Source organism: Vicugna pacos, chromosome 34 (genome assembly GCF_048564905.1).
Source record: "Vicugna pacos chromosome 34, VicPac4, whole genome shotgun sequence".
Lineage (NCBI taxonomy): Eukaryota > Metazoa > Chordata > Mammalia > Artiodactyla > Camelidae > Vicugna > Vicugna pacos.
The window spans coordinates 14674182-14688196 of NC_133020.1; the positions used below are offsets into that span (position 1 = coordinate 14674182).

At 39.2% G+C, this 14015-nt stretch overlaps 1 protein-coding gene across 2 annotated transcripts; it reads right to left on the reverse strand.

Annotated features, from left to right (window-relative positions):
• Nucleotides 1-571: 571 nt before the first annotated feature.
• CREBL2 (cAMP responsive element binding protein like 2) lies at nucleotides 572-13176 on the reverse strand. Of its 2 annotated transcripts, none has more exons than XM_006199871.4 (4): nucleotides 12846-13176; nucleotides 3308-3505; nucleotides 2876-3020; nucleotides 572-782 (listed from the first exon to the last, which is right to left on the reverse strand). In XM_006199871.4, the coding sequence occupies exons 1-4, from the start codon at nucleotides 12858-12860 to the stop codon at nucleotides 778-780; spliced, it is 363 nt and encodes a 120-aa protein (XP_006199933.1). In that variant the 5' UTR covers nucleotides 12861-13176; the 3' UTR covers nucleotides 572-777. The 2 variants fall into 2 exon arrangements, with proteins under 2 accessions (XP_006199933.1, XP_031526517.1); XM_031670657.2 differs by having other exon boundaries at nucleotides 2804-3020.
• Nucleotides 13177-14015: the final 839 nt, after the last annotated feature.

Sequence of the window (14015 nt, forward strand, 5' to 3'; positions counted from 1 at the left end):
TAAAAATAAAACTTGACTAATTATTCTCTAAGGATGGATTAGGCCCTAGTAAACTTTATCAATACAATTTGAGAAAACAGCAACATAACTTTTAAATAGAGGCTGTCTTAAGGGCTTTCTTGATGGATTTTGTTAATGTGTATATCTTTTAAAACAGGCATATCACTATGGATTATAAAAATAGAAATGTTTCTATTTCTTAATACATATTCACAGCTTATGCTGGAATGGCTCACAGGAGAAATTATGGTTCGTGCAGAAAATAAACATGACTCAAGTAAATGTAAGGAAATAAGATTAGGTCCATAAAGGCTGAGAACTTACAGTCAGTAATCAGCCCATTTGGTTTCTTTCTGTAGGGCAATCAAAACCATGAAAGGAAGTGACACCTAAACACACGTACACATACAATTACGTGAATTACATGGAAAGAATATAAATTAACCAATTAAGCAATGTGGAGTTGAGGTGCAAAAATACAGTCTTCACCCATTCTCTCTACTCCTGTGCTTTCAAGCATTGCAACATGTTAAATGCCATGGGTGGCAATACCAACCAGAACAGGTCTGAATGTTTGTAAATTTTCTATGTGTTGAAAATTAAAGCAAAATCCTTTGAGATCTATGATCACACACTTTGGTAGAAACTGCAGATTTACAGAGATGACTACTGAGCAGCAGGTAGTAAATGGAGCCAAGAAGGACAGTCCTGCCCATTCACCCTCCATAGGAATCAGAATATTGGTTTCAATCACTGACTCATCATTTTATATGATCTTCACCCTGAAAAATAAATCAAAGTTACCAACGTAAGAATGTTTTTAAAGTCAATGAAGATGAAGATGGTTAATATGTTTTAAAATGCATGATTTTTTTTTAATTTAGAATCAACATGAAGGCTATTTTAAAATACAGACTAAAAGAAAACTGAACTGATTTGGCTCTTTTTTTTTTTTATTAATTCAGCTTAGATCAAGGCAAATGTTATCTCACCTAATAAAAGTTATCAAAAACCCAATCCTTCAATTTTGTAAAAACTTTTTAAAAGTTTATAACATTTCCTTGTAACTATTTCAGGTATTCCCAAAGCAATCATAATGATAATGAAATTGATACATGACATCTTCATTCTAAAATCTTTACAGTCTCTTCAACAAATGGTGCTAGGACAACTGTATATTCACATGTAAAAGAATTAAGTTGGACCCCTACCTCACACCATATAGAAAAAGTAACTCAGTGGATTAATAATCTAAATATAAGGGCTAAAACCATAAAACTCTTAGATGAAAGCATAGGGGCAAATCTTCACCTTGGATTTGGTTAGACAGATTGTTAGATATGACATGCAAAGCATGAACAGCAAAATTAAAGACAGATCAAATGGACTTCCTCAAAATTAAAAGTCTTTTGTGCATCAGAAGACACTATCAAGAAAGTGAAAAGACAACCTACAGAATGGGAGAAATACCTGTAAATCATACATCTGATAAAGATCTAGAATCCAGAACATGTAATGAACTCTTACAACTCTAACAAAATGAAAAATAACTCAATTAAAACATGGGCAAGGGACATAAAGAGATATTTCTTCAAAGAAAATATAAAAATGGCCAAGAAGCACATGAAAGGATGCTCAACATCATTAGTCATTAGGGAAATGCAAATCAAAACCACAATCAGATGCCACTTCATGAGGAAAGCTATAGTTTTCAAAAATGGAGAATAAAGTGTTGGTAAGATATAGAGAAATGGGAAACTTCGTATCCTATGGTGGTAATGTAAAATATTTCAGCCACTGTGGAAAACAGTTTGTGGTTCCTCTAAAAGTTAAATATAGAATTTCCATATGACCCAGCAATTCCACATCTAGGTAGATACCCAAAATCATTGAAAACAGGTACATGCATGTTTATAGGATCACTGTTTGCAACAGGCAGAAGGTAGAAACAAGTATCCATCAATGCATGAATGGATAAACAAACTGTGGTATACATATACAATGAAATATGATGCAGTCATAAGACAGAATGAAGTACAGATACATGCTATGAAGTAGATGAACCTTGAAAACATTATGCTCCATCAAAGAAGCCACACACAAAAAAAGTCAACACTGTATGATTCCATTTATACAAAATATCCAGAAGCAGCAAATCCATAGAGATAGAAAGCAGATTCATAGTTACCAGCGGCTAGAGGGAATGGGTAATAGAGAGTCACTGCTTAATGAGTTTGGAGTTTTCTTTTGGGGTGATGAAATGTTGTCTAACTAGACAGAGGTGGTAGTTGTATAACACTGTGAATGTGCTAAATGCCTCTGAATTGTTACTTTAAAAAGATTTACCTTGTATTATGTGAATTTCTCCTTAGTTAAAAAAAAAAAACCCCTTTACAGTGATGGGCTACTAGATAGATGTACTAGATAGAGACTGAACTAGGTGAGGACAGGTTCTGCCATCACAGCTGAGTGACCTTGGGTACCTTACCCAGCACCTCTGCTATTTCTTCGTCTATAAAAGTATAATTCTTTAACACAAAAAAAGCATAATTCCTTATTGGAGGAAATAAGTAAGATAAATATAAGTAAAAGTACTTTGTAAATACAAATACATGGAAAAAGTATTAGTAACAGTAACTAGAATGGTACATTCTCATTTATCAACTAAGTCTACTTGAAAAAATTTTCAGTTACTCTTTGCAGACCCCACTTAACACATTTCGGTATTTAGAATCTAACCATTTCACTTGCTTATCACTGTATTACATATGACATTAACATTTCATGTTATTTGAAGACATACCAAGGACAGTGGTCAAAAGAAACCCTACTTTCAAAGCCACTCCGCTAACTGCTCTCCCACGACTGCACTCACAGGAATTGCTGTCAGCGTCTGTCTTCCCAGCTTTCACATGCCTGCCTGAGTTCTGCTGCGATTTGTTCTGCTCTTCTCCAGTGAGTAGGGCCTTTATTTCAGAAGGGATTTTTCCTTGGTCCATTGCCATGCACCACTGCTTGTACTGAAATACATAAAATATATTTAAGTAAAATCTTACCAGTCAGAATTCAGCCACCACTGGTAGAAATCCTAGACGTAAGAACTCCCACAATGAGATGTCAAACTGGCTGCTGGGAACCCCACCTTCTACTGTACTTCTGTTCATAACCCAGGGCAGGGAGGAGGCCTGGAGTACTGCTCAGGTTAAAAAGGCCCCTCTGGCTAAAAGGATTCCCTCCCCTAGAGTGCCAATCACTAGAACTCAGCTCTTTTTGATTGTTTCCTGCTTTTCTTGGCAGACTTTCTTACCATTTCCAGTTCCTCTCTGAGGGCACAAATGGCTCTTTCCCGACTGGACACCAACTCTTCCAAATACTGATATCTCAGTTTTTTTCTGGCCCGGCACTCTCTTGCACTCTGCCGGCTCCTCTCAAGCTTTGCTTTCAAGTCGATTTTGGCTGGCTTCCGGCCACGTTTGCCCGGTTTCTTCACTTTGCCTCCAACCACCTTTAGCAGGAAAGAGAAGTAATTTTTTTTCTCTTAGTTCTGGGTCTAGGAAAGTGACTGCGGCTGCATATTAGCAAAGAAAACATTTACAAATAATAAATTAGAGCCTATGGAACTAAGAAAGCATAATCCCATCAAATGCCTTATGATTCTTTGCTTCATAATTTTTCTTCCGATACTTTTGATACCATGAATGTGTGAGAAGAAATAATGTTAAGTTTTCATTTCTTCAATAATAAACTTTCTTAATAATAAACTTTACATAGCTTAACAGTAAACTTTATGAACCATATGCAGCTGGATAATAAAAAATTAAAAGAGTGCCATTAAATATTTTCTTCACAAAGAATTTTTATTGACTTAAGAAAGTAAGTAAAAAAATCAACATTCAAAATTGTAAGTTCAGTATGATCTCAATATTATCAAACAACACATAGAAGGATATTAACAAAAGGTCAGTGAGGATTTTTCTGATGGGTGTGATTATAAATAGTTTTTCTCATTTGATTTTTTTTTATGATTTTTAAATAATTACAATTAGAAACATGTAAAATTTATATATAAAATTGTGTGTATATATAAATAAATAAATGTGAATCCTAAGCAATTTGGCTATAAATTCCCTCTTCAAATCTGTTGAGCCTAAAGGAATACACAGGAAGTCCCTGAAATCTCCGATAATTCTCTCCTGCCTTTAGAAGTCTATAATTATAACCCTAGACTGTCTCAGGAGATTTCTACCTGCTCCCACTGGTGTCACAAGACATTCTCTTGATATTCATTTATCTGCAAAGGCACAATTTTTTGGTGACTGGCGAAGTAATTCAGTCTTCTTTATTGTTTACCTTTGGAATCTCCCCAAGTTCTTATATAAGATGTAACTATGAGGTAAAGATGATGAATTTTTCAATGCATGAACCTGAACTTATACATAAGATGAATTTCCTTTAAAGCAGTCACTTGAAAGGGGTACTATTTATTCCAATGAACAAGCTTTCTTGGAAGCTGCCTTTGGAGTTAGTTTCTCACAAGCCACAACACAATATGCCGCATTATTTTAGAGTTATATCTTATTCTTTAAATTCCCAAACAATCTGATTGTCCACTCTGTTTATCTGATGAGGTTCTGAATGACGTCTAGTTCTTTCTGAAAATTACCCTCAGAGAATAAGAATGTCATAACTTCAGTATACTGAAAGGAATATCTCTGAGGCTTTAAAAGCAATTCTAAAAGAAAGGATGTAAAATCACTATCAATACTGTATACCAGCAATGCCCAGTACCCTATAAAGATCATATCATTACTCAGCATCATGGTTAGTTCGGTAAAACCAAACTTCAAATGTGAATCAGCTACACTTACCAGATCCTGTGTCATAACAGGATGGCTAACCATCGCCCCCAGCATTTTATAGGGTAGCTCTGAAATGAGACTGAATACTCTGAGGCTCCGGAAAAGATCTTTCCTTTCCACCACCACCTTAAAAGTTAGCTGCTTCGGTATTACTCCCAAACTAGTTTCAACTTTTCAAAAACTGGTCTTTTAAAGCTTTCCTATTTTGCATCATCATGTTTTTATTCCAGTGTAATAATATACACCTCAGGAAACTTTTTCTCAGAGTCAAATATATGGTTAACAATTGCAGGATGACTAGTACAGCAAACGTTACTGTGCGCTAAATTTTAAAGATGCTTATATCACATCAACTGCACAATTTTAATAAAATATTTTGAAATCACTCTATATTCAAATGAGTATTTGCTATTGATGCAGTTCGTAAAAAGTAGTATATTTACAGCCTAAACTCATGTCTTCCAGCTGCTGGTGGCTGTGAACATTCCTTCATTTGGGCTGCATCAGTCCAGTCTCTGCCTCTGTGGTCACACTGCCTCCACAGCTGTCTGTCAGTCTCCCTCTGCCTCACCCTTAGGAGGACACTTGTCATTGGATCCAGGGCTCACTCAAGAGAATCCAGGATAAATTCTTCCTCTCAAAGCCCTAACTTAATCACACTTTTGGCTACACAATATTCACTCTTTTACCATATAAGGTGATGTTCACAGGTTCCAGGGATTAGCACATGGACATATCTTTCTAGGGGCCACCATTCAGCCTGCTACATGCACTCTCCACACTCAGCAAGCCAGTCTTCTTGCATTCTTCCCAAGTCATGTCAGTCTCCTTAGGGACCTCACTCTATCCCCTGCATTCCTACATATACTCACCAATTCTCTAAATGTTTTCTCCCCACCCCCACCCTGCTCCCACCCTGCCCCATCCAAACTGGCAAACATTAAGCTTTCTTTGGTTAGGATCAGCTCTGACTCTTTTTCTGTGAGGCTCTGGCTGACAGTCACCCTCTGTCCACACGTCACTTTTCTTCTCCAAATTTCTGGAACATATAGTAGATATCACACTGAATTTATATGTTATACTGTTTGTTTTTTCAGTGGCCTCAGATTTAAGTTCTGTCTCGTCTAAGTAATGTGAGCTTCACAGGCAAGGAAGCTGTATTTTCAATTTCTTCTCCAATCCCTTCTGTATCCAGCCCAGAGCTAGGCATTTAAGAGACATTTATTAAAAAACTGATAATTGAATAAATAAATGCAAAGAAAAATGAGTAATGTTTTGCAGTTGATTTAAGCTGGTAACACTACCACCACCACCACCACCAGCTTATATAAGTTGTTAAAAAAAAAAAAGAGGAAAACCAAACCTCTCTTACAAGGGATATAAAATCTGAAAAACGAATCAAAAACTCATTATTTTACCACCATTTTTGCACTTATTTATATCCTAAAGCTCCAATTAAGGCAACTAATAAAAGTTTCCAGTTGTTAAGTCTAAGAGAGTTACTGCATTTGCATGAAGTGGAAGCACCGGCCTCAGCTAAAAAGGAAAATAGCAGGAGAGCTTGTTTCACTTTTCTTTTGAAAACACAGAGTGAAACGTTATCTCCCACTGATTAAAGAAAAATAAGACAGATATGAGTGTGCGCAGCCACTGCTCTTTACCACTTTAAAGAAAAAAATAAGCAGCTACACTTTCATTTGGTGTTAAAGCTCCCATAACCTTCTTCACAGCTGTTGGTTAGGCTTTTTCTCTTATTTACCAGATCTTCAGAAAGAGAAAAGTCTAATCACATCTTCCTGCTGCTAACCTTTCTGCCAGTTTTTCTAGCCAACAGAGGAGAAAGAAGATCAAGCCGGCATCTATGACTGAGAGTTAACTCCTGCCTCTCCTCTCCCAGCCTCTAACCCACTCCCCACCCCAGCTATTACTGTGTGAAGCTAAATATCACACTACATATATTCTAGCAATGCCCCAAACTGGTACAAACTCAGTACAAGTGGTCTACAGGCATATTTCATTTTACTGAACTTCACTTTACTGCATCTTTTTTTTATAAATTGAAGGTTTATGGCAACCCTGCATTGTCAGATGACAGTTAGCCTTTTTTAGCAATAAAGTATTTTTAAATTAAGGTATGTACATTGTCTTTTTAGACATAATACTTTTGCACACTTAACAGACTACAGTATAGTGCAGACTTAACTTTTACATTCACTGGGAAACCAAAAAACTCGTGTGACTTGCTTCATTGTGGTATCTGCTTTACTGCAGTGGCCTGGGACTGAGTGTAGAGCGTCTTGGAGCTGCGCCTGCGCGCTTAACTGTCTTTGCTGCTTTCCTACCCACCTCTTCCTCAATCACTACATTGCTGCCTCTGCGGATCACTGCACTGAAACTTCTCTCTAAGTTCATAAATAATCCCCTATTTTCCAAGTCCAATGGATACTTTTTCTCTACTTATTTCACTTGATCTTTTTTTTTTTGTAGCATCTCATATTGTAGACTAAATCCACACTTAAAAAAATGTCTCCTCCCTTAGATGGCATAACAACCCTTTCCCCCTGGTTTTCCTATTCAGTTCATTTTGCTGAGTCCCATTCCTTGGCCTCTTTAGATCATTTTAGTTTAGGGTTCTGTCTCTTCAGCTCTCTCTTCTATCCACATTCTTCATCCTTCAAGGATTATACGCATGCTGCATCAACCACAATCTGTGCTGCAGTGGTCTCTAACACGGTCTTTAGCTCAGGCCTTTCTTCTGAGCAACCTAATCACACTGGTGAGGAGTCACAGAGGACTAGCACTTATTTTGAACCAATTATGTACTAAGTTCTTTTAATACGGCTTCCATATATATTACATTTAATTCTCACACTAACTCAATAAAGTTTTATTAACACATCCAATTTACAGGTAATGAAATACAGTCCTGAAGAGTTTTAATAATCTAACATAAATCATAGCAATATTTTCTTAGATCAGTCTCCCAAGGCAAAAAAAAATTAAAGCAAAAATAAACAAATGGGACCTACTCAAACTTAAGAACCTTTCGCACAGCAAAGGAAACCATCAACAAAATGAAAAACAACCTAAGGAATAGGAGAAAATATTTGTAAATGATGCAACCAACAAGGGGTTAATATCCAAAGCACAGAAACAGCTCTTACAACTCAATATCAAAAAAACCCAATCGAAAAATGGGCAGAAGACCTAAATAGACATTTCTCCGAAGAAGACACACAGATGGCCAACAGGCACATGAAAAGATGCTCCACATCACTAATCATTAGGGAAATGCAAATCAAAACCACAACGAGGTATCACCTGACACCAGTCAGAATGGCTGTCGTTAAAAGTCTACATATAATAAGTACTGGAGAGGGATCCTTCCTACACTGTTGGTAGGAATGTAAAATTGATGCAGCCACTATAGAAAACAATATGGAGGTTTCTTAAAAAAACAAAAATAGAGCTACCATATGGTCCAGAAATCCCACTCCTAGATATTTATCTGGAAAAAGTGAAAACTAATTCAAAAAGATACATGCATCCCAATGTTCATCACAACAGCATTATTTACAATACCCAAGACATGGAAACAATCCAAGTACCCATCAACAAACAACTGGCTTAGGAAGATGTGAAAATATATATATATATATATATATATATATATATATATATATATATTTATTTATTTATTTATAATGGACTATTATTCAACCATAAAAAAAGAATGAAATTTGGCATTTGCAGCAACATGGAAGGACCTAGAGAACATTACACTTAGTGAAGTAAGTCAAACAGAGAAAGACAAATATTCTATGATATCACATGTGGAGTCTAAAAAATAATACAAATGTACCTATATACAAAACAGAAACAGACTCACAGACATAGAAAACAAACTTATAGTTACCAAAGGGGAAAGGGAGGAGGGGAGGGATAAATTTCCAGGAGTATGAGATTAGCAGATACAAACTACTATACACAAAATAGATAAGCAACAAGGATTTACTGCACAGCACAGGGAACCATATTCAATATTTTACAATAACCTATAATGGAAAATTATCTGAAAAAAAACATATAACTGAATCACTTTGCTGTACACCTGAAACACAATATTGTAAATCAAATATACCTCAATTTAAAAAAAATAATCTAATCAAAATCATAATAGCTTGAAAGTAGTAGAAATGAGATCTGAACTCTGGTTATGTGCCAAAATGCATGTTCTTTCCTAACTGGACTATCTGCCTCTAGTCTTGGCCTACTTCTACATCTTTACCCTAATCCAGTCTCCATATATCCCATTTAGCATTTTTTTTCTTTGAAAACACAAACCTGAGTCATCTTTTCTTTAAAATCCTCTAATAGCTCCCCAATATCTTTGGTTTTCCAACAAAATTCAAATTCTCAGGCCCCATTCCCAAAAATTTTGACTCAGCAGGTGTCTTCTTTATTCCACACTTTGAAAAATACTGACCCAAACTTCTATGCTTAACTTTCTGGGCAGATCTGGCCCCCGATTTTCTTTCCATCCCTATCTCTGCCCACACCTCGGCTTGTGCCTTATGCTCTAGCTCAGGGATCAGCAAACCACAGCCCAGCTGGCAAACCAGAGCCAGCCTGTTTTGGGAAATAAAGTTTTATCAGAACATAGACACACCCATTCATTACCTTCTGTCTACAGTTGCTTTCCAGCTACATGTATACCACCGTGGCCAGTGGCTGACTCACTCTGACCAGTCTCTCAACTGGGACTTGATGCCCTAAACCATCAGCCTGGGCAATACAGTGTGGTGGTCTTTTACCAGCTTAGTCTGCAGCAGGAACACACCTAGTCCAGGATATTTCAAGTTACTCATCCGTCCAGTCAATAAACATGAAAGTCAAATATAAAATAAGACATAAGAGTCTTCTGTCTACGATCAAAGCCTCTGAAAATCAGACATTTCTATTTTCTTTGTAATTGAATGCAGCAGGTCAGGGAGAGGAGACTTTCATAAAAACAAGCACTTTTTCCTGTCAGCTAAGGGCACAGTTAAAGTTCATTTCACATCCCATCCCACTGTCCCTGCCCTATTTCGGGGCATAGTTAGGAGCAGAGGGTAGTATGGGAGAAATAAGGCTTCAAATGTGATGCTGTAGCGTACACTTAGAATTATTAAAATGGGCATCTCAGGTGCCAACTGCACTGTGCTAGAGAGCGAGGAAGTCACTTCCAGGTAAGACATTAATAACATTTTCTGAGAGCCTAGTATGTGTTAGACTCTGGACTCAATGCTCTATATGCATTCTCTCTAATCCTCAACAAAGCCTTCGAAGAAGGTACTGACCATTTAACAGATAAAATGGAAGCTCAAAATGGTTAAATAACTTAGCCAAGATTTCTTCCTTCCCAACTAGCCTAGTAGAGATCTACTCAATCAGTATTTGAGATCTGCTAAGCACTTTCCCAAGGCCCACTTTTAGATGCCCAATCTATGTCTTGCTTTATTTTCCCACTTGAAACAGTCCGTATACTCTAGCTGGTTGCTCAGTGGAGCACACTGATTAATAAAGCCAGGACATCTAGGGTAATCTCCTCGACCCCACTCTGTTCCAGGTCAGTGCAATCACTACTACCCAGTACTCTACAATGTACCAGGTACATTGCTAAACACTTGGGAGCTGCACCCCCATTCAAATCTGTCCTGCTCCTACACCAAGAAACGAGTTGGCAAAATGTGGAGAGCTCTTGGCAAACTCATTCATCACCACTGAGGAAAACAGCTCAGAATACAGAAGCTTTATAAAGGGAGGTCCTCACAACATCCTCACGTTTCCTGACCTACTCATTCAAATACTACCTCTCTGTAACTGCTGCTCCTGCCCACTCTGTCCTCTTCCTGTTGCCCTGGCCTTGCTGTTGGCCAGTTTGTCATCTTTCATGCGCTCACCAGCACAACCGCCACACTGTCCAAGCCCCAACCCTCACTTTCCCTTATACAAGGAAAAGTGGAACCTGAGACTCCACCATCCACACATAATGTGAGGGAAAAGCATGTTTTGTTTGTGCATGTGTATGTATGTACTAAGAGGACAATACAATTTTGCAGGACTGTAACAACTAGAGCACAGAGAAAGGGAGGACTGGAGCCTTTTGTAAGGGCTGTTTCATGCTGCCTGAGTGCTGAAAGAGCAGTCCAGTCTTGCTGTACATGGCATTCCAGGATTAGTCATCCACACCTACGACATGTATTCAAAGCGAAAGCAGTGTATTCACAGAGGCACTATCCATCCAGAGACATCTGAAATGGATTTTCTTTTCCATCATCATGGAAGATTTAAGTAACTGCTAGTTTCTAAACATTGTCATAAAAACAATGAATTAATAAAGAACGAGAACTAAATTCATTTTGCTAACCTGTGAACCTAAGAAGACATGAGTTATGAATAGTCTACCCCTCAAGTTTAACTTGACTCTTTAGGCAAAACAATTAACACTTTATACCCGCTACTAAACTTTGCTTGTTTTAGAAATTAAGTCCTATGTGATTTTGTAGGCAAGTAAAATAATGCAAAATTCTGTTGTATTTTTCTGAAGACTTTGAAAAAGTTATTAACTGTTTCAAAGGTTTGAAAAGGAAACAATTGAAAATTATGCGGAATAGTCCAAAGTCTCAAAGTAAGGAAATTAAAGAACAATATGTTACATTGGATCCTTTCCCAGATGTATCTGGGAAGGATAATGGTATTCAGATTTTATTTTAGAAGTAACACTGCAAGATCAAGCTCGCAAAGGCTGTTACAGAAAATTATCTGCTTATTTTTCTGGAAAACTTTCAGACTGTCGCCTTTCTGTCTCGGAAATAACTACTTTCTATTAGGAGGGGCTTGCTACCTCACAAGTAAACTGTTCCTCTACATGAGCCCCAATTCCAGAGCACTGCGATGCGTTTTCCCTGCTGTTGCTTTTTTTTTCCAATCTCTCTGAGGATGGGTGTAACAAAAACTTGTTAGCAGCAAATGTTACTGGTTAGTTGGAGGGGAAAAGGCGACCCAAAGTAAAGAAAAGGCAATCACAAGCAGCATGCCAGAGACTGCGGACAGGAAGAGCTCTGGAAAGCAGAGGGAAGCAGTGATGTCTGCCTCAAAAACTGACAAATTCTAGAAATCTAATTCCATTTAAAAAAAAAGTCCAATTTCCTAAACATTCTAAAATGTCAATAAGCTGGTGATCAAAAAACTGACTGTCACTATCTGAAATATAACTAGACAACACTAATGTGGATAAACATAAAGACAAAAAGAACAGGTTATACCTAAACTATATGAATTAACCAGTAACAAATACTATCTGTTATCATAGAGATAAGTGATTTGGATAGGAAAAGGGGGATGGTGATGGGATATTAAGATAGATTAACAAGAAGGAATTCACTCCTTTCCTTGGAGAAGGCTTTCTAGAGGAGGTTAGATTCCAGACTCTGGACGAATAGCAACAGGAGCTTAGCAGAGTGTTCCAACCAACCACAGGAAAATAGCTCAGAGGGGGAGTGAACCGATTATATGAATGGGGCATTGAGTAACGGAGCCTGAGAGAAGAAAGGGGGACCATAAGGGGGACAGGGATGGTTCAGGGTGCCCTAGTTAACGACTCCAAAGTGGAGAAAGGCTGGAAGGGGACAAGGGAAGTCAAAAAGAAAAAGTACATTAGTTTTGTCACTTATCTGGGGAGGTAAGTCAAGGACCAGGGTTTGCACAACCTAGAAAAGCTGACAAACAGGCTTGCTCTGGGAGTGAACATTTTCCAGAGGGCCCTTGCTGTTAAAGCGTAGCACTCCGTTCCCTGGGTCACAGCTGGAGGCGTAGGGATGTCTAAGGCAGGTGTTTCTTGGGTGTTGGCATGGACTACGCAGCGGAGGCTCAGCGGCGGGACAAGCACTTAGCGACAAGCAGGCGGCGGCGGCGGCAGCGGCGCGTGCAAACCACAGGACTTACCTTACTGTCATCCATCTCGGCAGACAGGCCGGCCCGGCCGGGCGCTCCCTCCCCCGGCCCTCCCCCGGCTCAGCCGGCCTGGCCCGGCCCGGCCCCGCCCCAGGGGAAGAAGGGGATATGGTTCTGACTGCCTCCTCTCGCCTAACAGTTCGCTTCCTTGATGCCACAGTCACGGGGACGAGGGACCAGTTCAGGAATGGCAGAGTGGACCCTGGAGGCGGCCCAGAACGCCTCCCTTCGCCGCCGCCGCTGCCTCCTCCTCCCCCTCCATGACAGTCTCTGGCTGTGTTTACAGACGCCCTGGAGAGCGGCCCAGCCCAGAGGGTGGGCGGGAGCGCGGCGCGCGGATTGGCCGCTTCGGCTGCCGTAGCACCGCGGGATTCTGGGGGTTGTAGTTTTCCTTACCGCGAACTCTGCGCGGTGGACTAGAAAGGAAACTACAATGTCCACAGAGCCTCAGCCAGGCGTCTGTTTTCCTGCCGGCGAGCCCTGCGGAGGAGGGGCCGAAGCTACGTTTCCCACCCTGCGCGCCTCTGACTGTTTTGGAACCTGGGTTCCAGCGGCCTGGACTCGGGAAGGGGACGGTTGGGGCCCCGCAGAGGCAGCCCTGAAGGAGGGGCTCTGGGGCAGGCCCGACTTAGGGACACCAAAGGAACTGTGAAGATTCTTTATTTAAAAAAAAAAAAAAAAAAACCAAACCAAAGAATGTAAAATAGTGCAGTTCCTCCCGGAAACCATTTCGCAGTTAATACCAATGTCAGACATAGAGTTTTATTTATAGATAGATAGATAGATAGATACATACATACATACATACATACATACATACATACATACATACATACATAGAGAGAGATCTCCAACAATTCCCCTAGAAAGGACACCAAATGTCCCCACGAAGACTTGCAATGTTTCGTCCTAGAAGCATTGATACTGGTTAGTCAGAAAGTGGAAACAACCTAAATGTTCAAGGGTGGATGAATGGGTAGGACAATTGTGGTATTTACATACAAAGGGATGTTATTAGTCCGTAAGAGGAATGAGGTACTGATACATCCTGCAGTGTAGATGAGACTTGAAAACATGCTGAGTGAAGAAGCCAGACACAAAAGGGCACATATGGTGGATTTCATTTATAATGACATGTCCAGAAGAGGTATATTTAAAGAA

Excerpts from the sequence above, each read along its gene's own strand:
- CREBL2 (XM_031670657.2), bottom strand. Across the intron at positions 3,021-3,307 it reads TCAGAGAGGAACTGGAAATG|TACAAGCAGTGGTGCATGGC; the intron begins GTAAGAAAGTCT and ends TATGTATTTCAG.